This window comes from Garra rufa, unplaced genomic scaffold (assembly GCF_049309525.1).
Source record: "Garra rufa unplaced genomic scaffold, GarRuf1.0 hap1_unplaced_027, whole genome shotgun sequence".
NCBI lineage: Eukaryota > Metazoa > Chordata > Actinopteri > Cypriniformes > Cyprinidae > Garra > Garra rufa.
Genome location: NW_027394302.1, coordinates 104249 through 117313, shown reverse-complemented (window position 1 = coordinate 117313; position 13065 = coordinate 104249). Strand labels below are relative to the sequence as shown.

The window sequence follows — 13065 nt, the reverse complement described above, 5'->3', positions numbered from 1 at the left end:
TAACCTCTTTGAAGAGTTTGGCCAGATTGAATCTATCAATGTGAGTTGAGTTTCTGTAAGCTTGAGCACTTGAATGCTCTTTAAATGAGTTTATTTTTTTTAATTAGATTGGCTATACCATCTAGCCAAGTTTAATTAGGAATACCCTAAAACGGGAAGTATTTTAGGATGGCTCAGTAGGTCTTCAGTGTTGTTTTTTAATGGAGTTAGTGAACCTGGAAACTAAAGCTTTCACTGCATTAGACTGAATTTGATATGTTTTTTTTCTAGATGATTCCTCCCAGAGGCTGTGCTTACATCTGTATGGTTCATCGTCAAGATGCATACCGCGCCCTTCAGAAACTGAGCACAGGCTCCTACAAAATTGGTTCAAAGGTCATCAAAGTATGTGTGATGAATATTCACAGGCTTAAAACCTTTACAATGTTTTTTGGGAGGGGAATATGTCTTAAACATGTTGCACTGTTTGCAGATTGCTTGGGCCCTCAATAAAGGGGTGAAACAGGAGTATAAGCAGTTCTGGGATGTGGATCTTGGGGTGACTTACATCCCATGGGAGAAGGTCAAACTGGATGACTTGGATGACTTTGCTGAGGGAGGCATGATTGACCAAGAGACTGTCAACAATGGTGAGAAGATTTTTTTTGTCGTTGTTGTTCAGAAGCTGAAGGTTTGATGTGTATTGATGTGTAACTTCATATTTGATCTTATACATGACACTTTTCCCATTCTTAACATTACTGTGGGTTTTTTTTTTATGATGCAGAATGGGAATCACAAAGAAATACTGAGACTGCCAAAGAGACGCAGAGTCAGGCTGTTACAGTTGAAATCAGTACAGCAAGCAGCACACCCAGTGAGGCCTTTACCCAGCCTGTTACTATGATGCCCATGCAGGTATGATGTTAGCAGCAATTCAGGCCATTCAGGACAAATGGAGCAAAACATGATTAGGTTTCTTATTGTTGAATGTGATGCTAACTGAAGGTTGTTGGTTCAAACCCCACATGGAATGCTACATGAGATAAAACCATGGCATCTTTAAGCAAGGCACTTATTTTAACAAGGACAGCTGAATTAATAATTAATTACTTTACAGCTGAATTAATAAGGAATTACTGTTTGCTAATCTGTGGATGGCTTTTTTTGGTTTAGATTCCAGTGGCACAAACAGTCCCTGCTGTTGGCCTTGTTCCTCCATCCTTCCCTGTCACCATGGCTATGCCCCCACCAGGCTTTGGTCCCCCACCACCATTTCTAAGGGCAGGGTTTAATGCCTCACAGCCTCCCCCAGGTACATGGTTCCATCCTAAACATTTAACAATTAAGCTTTCAACTGGATTTAAAAAAATGTATATACATCATTGTGTACATTTCTCATTCACAGGTTTCATGGCCACACCAGGAGTAGGACCGTCAGCAGTTGGAACCAATCTTGCTTCAGTTCAGACCTGTATGTTAACCAGCCTCTGAACCAAGTTATTCTTATTTTGCATAATGTCCTTAAGGTTTAATTGTCAACCTCCTATATGGGCCTTTTACCATTCTATCACCTTTATAGCTTTAGTGCAGCCTTCGTTGCCAACCACTCAGGAGAACAGCAAGGATTCTCCATTTGGAGCCATGATTCCTCCCACCAGTACTATTCCTGGGAGCTTTATTCCATCAGCAATGCCCGGGGCAGGAGTCTTTAACCCTGTGGGAGCACAGCATCAGCAGAGCGGCACAGACAAAGCATCTCAGTCGGTAGACACGATGGAAACAGCTTCTGAGATAACACTACAGGGTAAATGAGTTTCTAAGTACATTTTACATAATTTCAATACAAGTCATATACAACTAGCAAACTGTATGCTATTGTATTTTTCTGTAAAACTCAAGGAGAATTTGAAGAGTCTTGCAGCAATTCAGTGACTTGTAAACTGTATTTTAAGCCTGGTATGATGCATCTGCTTGCTATAATGTAAAGGAGTGATATTTTAGAGCAGTGCTGCTAAATACTGGCCCTGGGGACCCCACGGCTGTGCACATATCTCCCTAATTTGACATACTCAGTTAATTTCATGGAGCCAGAGATTGTCTTATTATTGGGGGATTAGAGGGTCTGTTTTACTTGAGTATTAAGTAATATTTAACTATTTCCTCTAAAAATCTGTTTAGTGAAGCCTCTCCTCCATTGACATCAATTAAAACAAAATGGCCTCTGGTCTCCTTTTCCAAACCGGAAGCGTCTGCATTACACTTTTTTTGGCTAAAGGTTGTGGGTTTGCCTTCTATTGGCTCTCTGAGTATGGAGTTCTCTCCTAACGAGCTGATGATCTGAATCAGGTGTGTTTAATAAGGGGGACATTTAAGGGGGAAATTTGTGTTGCAAAATGTCTGGGTCCCCATGACCAGGATTAAGAACCACTGATTTGGTGGAAAGGAAGATTATCATTAAGCACATTTACATTTACAACAGTATGTTACATTTTGCATTTATCTTTGTACTCTGGGTAAAATATAGCTATTTATTTATTTTTATTTTTTCGTCAGGAATGCAAAATGCTGTGCGCAGTGGAATGGGTCTGCTGGGTATGCACCCTACTGCATCTCTAACTCATCCTCTCTCTGGCCAGAGGATGGCAGGGCTGCTTCCTCTGGAACTACGACCCAACCTGCTCCAGGGACCTGGGGGCCGCTTCCCCTTGCTCATGCAGCCAGGGCTTGCACATCAGCCCAACAGTGTCCTGGATGCTTCACTTCAAGCCCAAGCCCGTGTTCGGGTTCCATTCTCTCAAATGGAGCAGTTCAACCGTGCTGAAGGCCCTTTTGCAAGGGCACCTAATCCCTCGTCTGCTGGTGCTGACAGTCTGGCCAAGGCCGATAATGAGACCCCATCCAGGTCAGATGTCAGTGCCCAGCAAGAAGGAGACCAGGACTATCGCTTTCCACCGCCAGAGAAGCAGAGCACAGGGTTGTTGAAGACCCCTCCTTTGGAGATGCGTACTGAGCCCGTGCCTGCCAGACCACCTTTACTCGAACGACCTCCAAGAACAGTCTTGCAAGCTGAAGGTCGAGAGGGTAGAAGAGAAAATATGTCAGGCGGTTTCAGGGCAGAAAGTCGCTGGGGACCACCCAGGGGGGACTTCGATGAGCGAGACATGAGGGGGATGTCTGGGGGACCTCCAAAGGGTTTCCAGGAGGATCGTTCCAACCCTAACTTTCAGAATCGCTTTGAGGGCCGCAGCGGAAGTTCATCAGGACCTGCCTGGAATCGCGGAACCGGGCCTTCTTTTAATGCCAACATGCACCAGGACTACGATGATCGTCGCAGACCTTGGGAAAGGCAGAAGGACCGAGATGACAGGGACATGGACTTCCGGAGCGAAATGAATGGCAATCGTCATAGCCGGGAGCGAGACAGAGAGCGTGAAAGGGAGAGGGACAGGAATCGGGACCGTGATCGTGGCAGAGAGCGGAATCGCGAGAGAGATAGAGAACGGGAGCGTGAAAGGGATAGAGAGAGGGAGAACGAGAAGGACAAAGAGCGGGAACGCTGGACTCCCCTTTCTTCACAACCTCAGCCTCAACCGCTGCTTCCCAAGCCTCAACCGCTGCTCCCTTTGCCGACCCCCTTGGTCGCTCAGCCTCAAGCACAAGAACAAGCGCAAATTAACTCACTGTCTCCACCGGTGTCCCAACACCAGCCTCTTTTGGAACCACAACCAGCAGACGTAGATGCTGAACCGGAACCAGAGGCAACGCCAGAGCTGCAGTCACAGCCCAAGTCACTCAGCCTCCCTGAAGAAACTGCAAGTAGTCAAGAACAGGAGGAAACGTCATGTATCAATGGAACGGAGACAGAGTCAAATCCTCAATTAAACCTTTTGGAACCTGCATCCCAGACCGCTACAGAGCCCTCTCGTAGCCCCTCTCCATCCCTTACCTCCACACCCACCTGCTTCCAGAATGAGCCTTTGAAAGGAGAGAAGACCCCAGAAATGTCTGTTTCCTCATCTGCAGATGCAGACACTGAACTGACTGGGCCAAAGGTGAACGCTGAGACTGAACCTGAGCTAGAGAAAACAGACACTGAGGAAACATAATCATCACTCAGTAGGTAAAGATCATTTTGTATAGTCATCTCTGTAATCGTTTTGAAAGCTCTCACAGGACCCACTCAGTTCGCTAGATTATAGCAGACATCTTAACGAATGATTCTTGCCTCTCAAGCTTCAAATGTATATGCATTCTAGGTGGCTCACACTAGAGGATCTAAATGGTAGGTGGGATTTTAATATTTTATTTTATTTCCTGTTTTTAGTTTTTTAATGCAGCCCCATTGTTTTAACTAGGTCTTTTTTTTTCATGATGCTTGCCAAAATATTATGTAGCCTAATTGTAAATGCAGGAGAAAAAGAGGTTTGACCTTCCTATGGAAGAGTGTAAGGATTCTGGCTGTCTCCTTTGGATTGATTGCTTTACTTGAAAACAGCACTGGCTTGTTTCGTCTTTTCTTTTCAAAACTGCAGCTGCAAAGTTTGAAATGAATGCTTCTGTGGTGTCCAATGCTTCTTGTCTCTAAAGCAGAATATACGTACATCAAATACAGTGAGAACAGTAATGCGTTTTAGTTGCTTTGAAAAGGAACCTTTACAAAAAAAAAAAAAAAATTAAACTACGATGTATTATCCCAATATTAAATGTCTGTGATTTTTCTTCATCAAACTTCCATGGAAATACAAGAGCTCAGAAAAGGCGGTCAAAGGAAATATGGATGTTGAGTGCAATCTGTTTTAGTTTCAAATAAACATGCTCTGATTGTTAAAAAAAATTTTAGGACTGTGTTTTGTATTGAGAAGAGAAACCATCTGCACACAAACCATTAAAGCCATGAGCCAAGTGATAATGGCCCAAGTGTCATGGATGGGATGATATGTTTATGGTTGTAAACTGATCTAAACTTTGGGCAGCCACCACATGTTTGTCTGTGTGCTGTTAGGTTTGCATTTAGAACTCTCCTCTGACTCCCTTTTATACAACAGAGCAACTTTGAGTACCGCAATAAGTCTGTAATGCATTGGAAATATGTCATACACATACGTTTTGATACAGCTCCACTTGTTTTGCACTCACACACCAAATATATACTGCTAGTGTTCAGTCACACAAAGCAGTTAACTCACACATAAATGCTATCCTCTTAAAATGTTAACCACCTTTATTTTCTCTAAAATTGAGTATTGTAGTCTGTTGCAGTTACTTAGTCATTTATTTACTGGAATGAACAAAAAAAATAGGAAGAAAATTTGAGTGTTTCATTGTGAATATACTGACTAATTAAATTATGCCTGCTTCTAAAGTTTATTCCAACAGTGTATTGCATGTAGGCCTAATTTTATATAAAAAGTGGTGTCCAATTCACCAATCACTTTTTTTTTTTAATTGTAAGAATCAGTCGGTTCACACAATCACACATTGAATTTTTTTTTTTTTTTTTTTTTTAATTGTATAAATTAAATGTTTTAAATTAATTAAAATTAACAGATAACATTACTTTCCCAGGGTATCTTAATTACTGACTGCTTGATTGTCATTGCAGTTCTGGAGTAGAAATTTGGTATTTAAAAGAAAAATAAATATTAAAATTGTTAAAGTATGTAGTCCACACAGGCCCAGTTGTAAGCAGATGTCCTTTTTGTTTTCAGTTTGGGAGTAACAGGAAGGTAGGTGACATGTTGGAATATGTTCATTTTGTACCAAGCAGACAGAAATGCTTTAACAAAACTGTGGTAAATGGATGGCAATGCAATTAACATCTTAAATAGGCCTAGTTCATGATTTAAACCTTAAAGGGTTAGTTAAAATATTAATATATTGCATCAAGTTAGATTTTAAATATTATTTGTCTATCCATTAAAAAACATGCAACCAAAATTTTCACGCTTTAAAAAGATGTCGTACAAGTAATTCATTTAAATAGAGCGGTTTAATCCAAGTCTGTTGAAGAGATGACAAACATCATTGGTGTTTACTGATATGTGTTTATATGTCAAAAGGCCAGATTAAATCTTTAAATCATATAAACAGATAATTTCTCTTCAAAACAATAAAACACTCTAGTCTTATAACTTTTATGCAGCTTTTATGTATTTATGACATTTCTGATGTGGAAAAAAAGTAACTTTTTAATTATCAACATAATTTTTGAAGTACAAAGTTGCTCCAACTGCTGTGATTTATAATTATCCACAATTCCTATATGGTTTAGTAGGCAAAAGCATTGTGTAAAATTAGTAATCTGTCCAAATTTGTAGTATTTGTTAACTCTCAATAACCCAAATATAGCAAATCATTTATTTAACCTTTAAAATGTGGTTGTAGAAGGCCTCTAATGCAGAACTAAATGATTTTTAATTTTTTTTTTATGGAAATGTAATATTGCAACGTTGGGCTCTTGGGTAGCAGAATTTCAGTGTCTGAACAAATGTAGAGGAGTAAAGGTTCATTTGCAGGGTGTAATGCTTCTGTAACCTTATATCAGTGACCTATATGAATATATGCAGTAATAATCACACAATAATGATACCATAAGTCATATTTTTATGAAAAAATTATTTATAAAAATATATGCTCGTATTACATTTACAGAACCTGATGAACTAAATGAAAACTTTCATCACTTGACATTAGAACTTTAATCGTGCATGTAGAACTTTCATAACTTGTATCAGAGTCCATCTCAAAGTCACTATTCCCATGTTGACGAAATACATCACATGATCTTTCCTGGCTGATGACATTCTGAAATAGTAAAGTAAAAAAAAAAAAAAAACACTGATTAGTTTCTATGCTAAATAATATCAATGCAAATCAATCCCAATCAAACTTGCACATTTCAAAGAATTCACTGGTTCCACAGAATTCACACATTTCATAAAATTCACACAATACTGTCTGATGGCTTATTGTATCCTTTACTTACAGTAATAGCACTGATACCCCCACATTTTAGAACATTATCACCTGTCCCTCATGCAGCAGACAGACATTTGCGCAAACAAGCAAATCCCAGAAAAAAACAACACGACCAGTTAAGTATATTTTATACATAAGATACAGATAGTTAAAAATATTGCTACACAAATACTTATTTAATAATCATCAAATTTTGATTTAAACTCAAAATGGTAACAAATAAGACATTTAAAACGTGTAAACAGTATGTTCAAAAACAGTATGTTTCTACTAGTTTTTTTCCACCACACAGAACAGGTGAGAAGCATAAATCATCTATGTAATGTGCAAGGTGCACAGGCAAAATTTGCCACCCCTTTAAACCAATGTTGCAAAATTACAACAATGACAAAAGCTCAACCCCCCAAAAAAACTAATAAAAAAAACGTAATATCTACTAGACCCAGACACATTACTAATCGCAGAAAAAAACATTTTAGACATTTTACTTGAATATTCAGTCACGAAAAACAAGATGATCTGCTTTAAGGGAAGTTTGCAGGTTATGTGACTTCATGTCCACGTAAATAGACCTATTTTTAAAGTCTAGCGTCTAGTTGCCAATACGACCTATTAATTGTGTAAATGTGATCTTGATGAAAAAATCATCATGAGCAGGTTTTTTTTTTTTTTTTTTTTTTTGTCACGCTAAAAATGTTTTATTATAAATAATACATCCGTGGGTCTTACAGCTCCAGGACATGATTCATACTGTAGATTGTGGTGAAACACAATGCCAGTATTGCAGCTAGACTGCATTCATTATACATGCATGCATACTTACAGAACATTTACAGAACAAAGTGAGTCTTGTCAAATGTAGTAACTACTATGACAGTATGCAATTTTGGATACAGCAATAGTATTTTATTTGACAACAAATCTATAAGCCAATATCAATGTCATCTCATGATTCATGAGACTTTTACCAGTGCACTATTAATTATTTTCATAGTGCACCTGGACATGTATGTCAGCAAGCGTACTTCTGGTTTATAACCTGGCAGTTTGAAGGTGCTGGTTATCCAGCCATCTGCTCCTGGCATAGATACTGGAGGGGGAGGCTGTCTTATTAGCTCTAGAAAATCACTGAGGCTAAAAGATGTTTAATCAGCAGAAATCTCTGATGCATGGAGGTCCTATTAAGAATCATATACAAACAAGCATTACCACTCCATGACCTATTGATTAAAAACTATGGACCTAAGATAACAGCATGAAAAATGAAAGGTAATGGATGCACTGAATAATACATGTAAAGCCCAACATGAAATAATTGTCAGAAAAAGCATTTTTAGGTAGTTTATTAAACCTTTAGACAAAATCTAAAACATCTGTTATATTTGATGGATCAGGCTTCGATGACACAATAAATAAATGCATTTATGACTCAAACTGAGCATAAATATGTAATTGGTGTAGTAGCTGATATACGGCTAAAATATCGGGGAAAAAATATATTAGACTACTTGCGTAAAATTCATATAGATAGATACCAGTGGTAAGATATTTAAATGCTTAATTTTGTGACCAAAGGTCTGTAGTTTTTGTGAGGGCAAAACAGAAAATGCAATGCAATGATGGTTAAGATGTACAAATAAACATTTCTCTAAAGCCTGATTTATCATATTTCATACATTTTAGCATGATTCTTTGAGGAAAAAAAAAAAAAAGTTACCCAAGTTGCCTCAGGCCAGTAAGTGAAAAATATTACAACATAAAATGTATTAAATCAATAAAGATTTAACAGCAAAAAGACATATTTACCACAACCTGAAGGGAAACATTTCTAGAATTATGCTTAAAGGCCTATGCTAAAAAAAAGTATGTATGCATCAATTAGATGATGAGGCATTTAGTCGACTTGTGCACAACAGGTTTTTCAGAAGCTGTTTTAAAGGCTCCTCAAATATGATATTGTAGGTTTTAGAGGGATAAGCCAGGCTTTACTGATCCCAATATATACCTTCAGGTAGATTTTAAAAGTTGTATAAATAACTTGTGGAGTGGAGGCAGAGCATGTGAGGAGTGTGAAGAATGCATTCCCAGCCTCTGCTCAATAGGCAGTTCTGTAACCTCTTCAGCTCTCATAAAGGGGCGTCAGCTCAAGTTGGTCTCTGAGGACCAAAGCTCAGACAGCAACTCACTTCTATTTAATGCACAGTGCTTTTATAAGCTGGTGCTTCAAACATTTGCTTTTGATTTTGCTATCTTACAACATCTCACTTAAAACATGCACACTCAAAATGAATGTTTGTAATTGCTGGTAGCATCTTCTAATTTTTAAAACCGAATAGTTGGTCTGTTATTTTATTATAGGAGTCAATTTACTACCTGCATGACATCCTTTAAAAAGCTGCACCAAAATGGTTGAAGAAAGATCCTCCATTAGATCAGTCTCCATTTATTAGATTTTCTCAGTTGTTCACACTAGAACAATTCTCACTTTCCAAAACTATAAACACTGTCCTAACTCTATTAAACTTTTTTTAACTCTAAAACTCTAAACACCATGTATTAAAAAAAAAAAAGTATCACAGTGTCATTATAATGCGAGCACTAGTAACATTCATTCTGTGTTGAGCCCCGATAAGCAAAACAGCCTGAAAAATAAGCCCACAGATGAATTCACTGCTTTTGATTAAGACAGTGCTCAAAATAGACTTTTAAAAAAGTCTTTGGTTTTTCCCTTCTACAAATTAAAATGATAAATTACCTAAAAATAAAGGTTATGTCATCATTTACTCACCCTCAGTCTGTTCCTGTTTGGTTACTCACTTTTTTTTCAAAATATCTTTTGTGTTTAGCAGATTTGGAACAACTTGAAAGCGAGTAAACGATTACAGAGTTTTTATTTTTAGGTTAACAATCCCTCTAAGGCCTTCAAGTCTTATCAGAGACTTAAATTTGTAAAGTCATGAAATAACACTGCAAAAAATGTAGTCTTCCATAGTATTGTCTTGTTATTCACATACAAATATCTAAACAATCTTAAGTCAAGATAAATTTTCTTGAAAATGAATGTACTTTTTTTGAGAAATTAAACAATTAAGTTTATGCTTGAAACAACAACAAATATCAGTGAGTAAGGTGTGAAAAGTTTTTCCTTCGAATTAAGTAGTTTTTCTGTGTCTTTTAAGGAGATCTTGTATTTGTTGTTTTAAACATGAGCTCTCTTGATTTTGATTTGTTTTTCAGAAAACTAACATGATTTTATTAAGACTTTATGCTGGAATAACAAAAAATACTGAGGAAAAACAGCACTTTTTGTAGTGTGATTAGAAGGTAGAGTAAAAGTTATTTCAATTATTCTCATTAAGATTTTTTTTTTTGTATAATGTATTAAAAATTAATCTGTTGGAAGTTGTATTTTGAAATGTTGCTAACTAATTTTCTGCACCCTTGACATTTACATTTAGAGAACATTGACAGAGTTGTTTTCAATTTGCTCCTTAAAATTTCTTTACTTGGTCTTAAAATCTCAAATTGACTTTCATAAAAACCTGCAGAAATGTTTACAAAAGTACAAGAGAGATGAGGTCAAAAAGGAAGAGGAGGAAAGTCGATCGTACATCAGAATCTGTTTGAGCTGTAGGAGATTACTAGTGAAAATGTTATTGTGAAGTCTTGTATGTGTCATATTAAGGTTAAACTTCCTTGTTTCTCCACCTGCTTGATCACAGTAATATTGCCTGAAATGCAGATGACATTCTTAATTAAAATTATTTAAATTTCACATTCTTTATACAAACTTTGTATCATTTCTTGTATTACTGTAAATGGTTGAATTTTTTTTTCTTTTAATAATTGCCTACTTAAAAGTTTACCATGTAAAAGTTTAATGATGAATGATTCATCCATGCATTCCTTTTTTAAACATTGAGGTCAAAATCATTATAATGCCACAACTTATCCTGTAATACACTATGAATAACTCCTTTCTGCTGATGTATTCAGTGCTATGCTGCAGTCAAGCTAGTTTATTAGACAAGCAACTTGCTTTTCCTAACCCAGCCTAAGAATGAAATCCCATGAAGTCCAACGCTACATTTTAGTTTCTTGTTCTAAAATGCATTTTATTCAGAAATGTATAAAGACAGAAGGAAGGCCAGTCACAACTTTCTTTTGCCAATGGTATGTTAAATGGCGAAGACACCTTTGGGAAATTTAAAATTTGGTGGCTTTCTCTGTACCTGAATGCACACTTTTAGTGTGTAGTTTAAAGTGTGTAGTTGTGAATTTATATTTTCAGTAAAAAAAAAACATGTTATAGTTTTTTGTTTAGGAAATATGTCTGTTAGGGCAACTTGTGTCGGTTCCAAGCTGTGAAAACCACAGCCATGTGAGTGACACAACCGTTGTGACACTCCTCAAAGTAACTGTTATTTTTTTTAGTAGATGCAGAGCATAACCAGTAGATGTCAGACTAGCTCTGCAGGTTACTTAATAGACCTTGGAGGTTTTCTGAGGACAGTCCACTGGCCTTCATGCAGTGCTGTGTTAAACAGTAAAATCTAAAATTCCCAATTTTAAATTGTGATTGGAAAATATAATTTTTTAACCCATTGACTAATGCATCTTATTTCTTTTAAGCTCTCATTGAGGAGCTCTGCAGAGGCCAGGGTTAACCTTTAATTTAATTTCTAACATATATGGTGTGAACTGGCATTTGAAGGTTTCCAAGGCTATTTTATTGTCATTTTTATTATTATTAAATTCCGTTGTAATTAGCCCCTCCTTAAGCTCTTCTATGATTTTAAGCGCAATGAAAAGTTTCCATGACAAACACCAGTTGGGTGGTTTTATAGGACACCAACTGTTCTAGTCCATCACAGGGCACACTGACTAATGCACTGCCTCAGGCTTTAGCACCTGGTTTTGTGCATAGTGACAAAGTCTTATTGTTTCCTCTAGAGAACTCTTTAGGGTCTTTGTTTGTTTAAAACAGATGTACATGATATCAGCGTTTAGGCTTTCTTGATTTTCTGTTTGAACAAATTCCTTTATTATAACAAACTTGTTTGTAAAAATTAAACACTGTTGCATATACATATACATGCTATAATATTTGCATAAGATAAACATACATAATTGCAAAATGCAGTGATTTGATGCTAAATATTTAATTAAAATTCAAGAAAATTAACCAAATTATACAAAAATATGAAGTTTCTCCATTGGGGAGACTGTCGGTTGATTTCAATGTCTGTCTTGCCATGCAGAGGATATGATCATAGAATAAGGATTATGTCTTAATATATTATTCACCCCTAGCATTTTGTTCTTGAATCTTAACTTGCTCCTAAATAACCTTAATCTTAACTCCGATCAGTTGTTTTAGACTAAATTAATGATGACTTTTAAATCCACAGCATCGACAAGTTAAGAGCAACATTTGGACAAAAATAGTCTTGTGATTTTTAAGTCTTAGTATAGCCTCCCCTGTGGTTACTCCAATCTGGTCCACCAGTTTACCTCATCAGTATTCGCTCACTTAGGTAGATTAATTATTCATGATCATGCTTATTAATGATGGCAAGCATCTGTGGTCCCCTGTGCCCTCCCCCACACAGTGCTAGCCAAACAAGCGGTCAGATTAGAGATTGCAGTTTGAGCTTCAGCGTCATTTAACAAGTCCCTCGATATGGATTCATCAAAGCATGAAATAAGAAAATGAACCCTTTTCCGGTTTGATCCTCTTGTGGTCTGGGACCGGATCTTTAGAGCCCTCTTTGTACTGAAATCTGTGACCTGACATATGGCCTTTGGTCTGTTGGGAGCTCGCCCTGCATGGGATGGAATAAATGCCCAGTTTTGTGTGAATATTTTTGGAATGTTGAAACCCCATTTAGAAGGAGAAAATGTAATTCAAGCTTAATAAATAAGATAATAAATCAAGCTGAATTAGGCCCATTTCATTTTCACAATGTCCTGTATGAGATAGTCCTGTCTGAGTGACAAGGAAGGTAATATTTAATAGCCTTTTAGGCCGTGGTCTCCCAAAAGCTTTAATTTACAACTTACACTTGTCTTTCCTACCAAACAATGTAAGCAGCTATGCAAACA

General features: G+C 37.0%; 1 protein-coding gene across 1 annotated transcript; it reads left to right on the top strand.

The window, feature by feature from the left end:
• Positions 1 to 6: 6 nt before the first annotated feature.
• Positions 7 to 4810, top strand: LOC141315383 (SR-related and CTD-associated factor 8-like). Its single transcript, XM_073832711.1, has 8 exons — positions 7 to 40; positions 271 to 384; positions 473 to 629; positions 767 to 897; positions 1156 to 1294; positions 1388 to 1453; positions 1562 to 1786; positions 2536 to 4810. The coding sequence occupies exons 2-8, from the start codon at positions 271 to 273 to the stop codon at positions 4086 to 4088; spliced, it is 2385 nt and encodes a 794-aa protein (XP_073688812.1). The 5' UTR covers positions 7 to 40; the 3' UTR covers positions 4089 to 4810.
• Positions 4811 to 13065: the final 8255 nt, after the last annotated feature.

What these genes read in the sequence shown, in the direction of transcription:
- LOC141315383 (XM_073832711.1), top strand. Translation starts at nt 271, where the DNA reads ATGATTCCTCCCAGAGGCTGTGCTTACATCTGTATGGTTCATCGTCAA. An exon ending in TTGGTTCAAAGGTCATCAAA is followed by an intron (nt 385 to 472) that starts GTATGTGTGATG and finishes CACTGTTTGCAG; the next exon opens with ATTGCTTGGGCCCTCAATAA. An exon ending in TCTTGCTTCAGTTCAGACCT is followed by an intron (nt 1,454 to 1,561) that starts GTATGTTAACCA and finishes TCACCTTTATAG; the next exon opens with CTTTAGTGCAGCCTTCGTTG.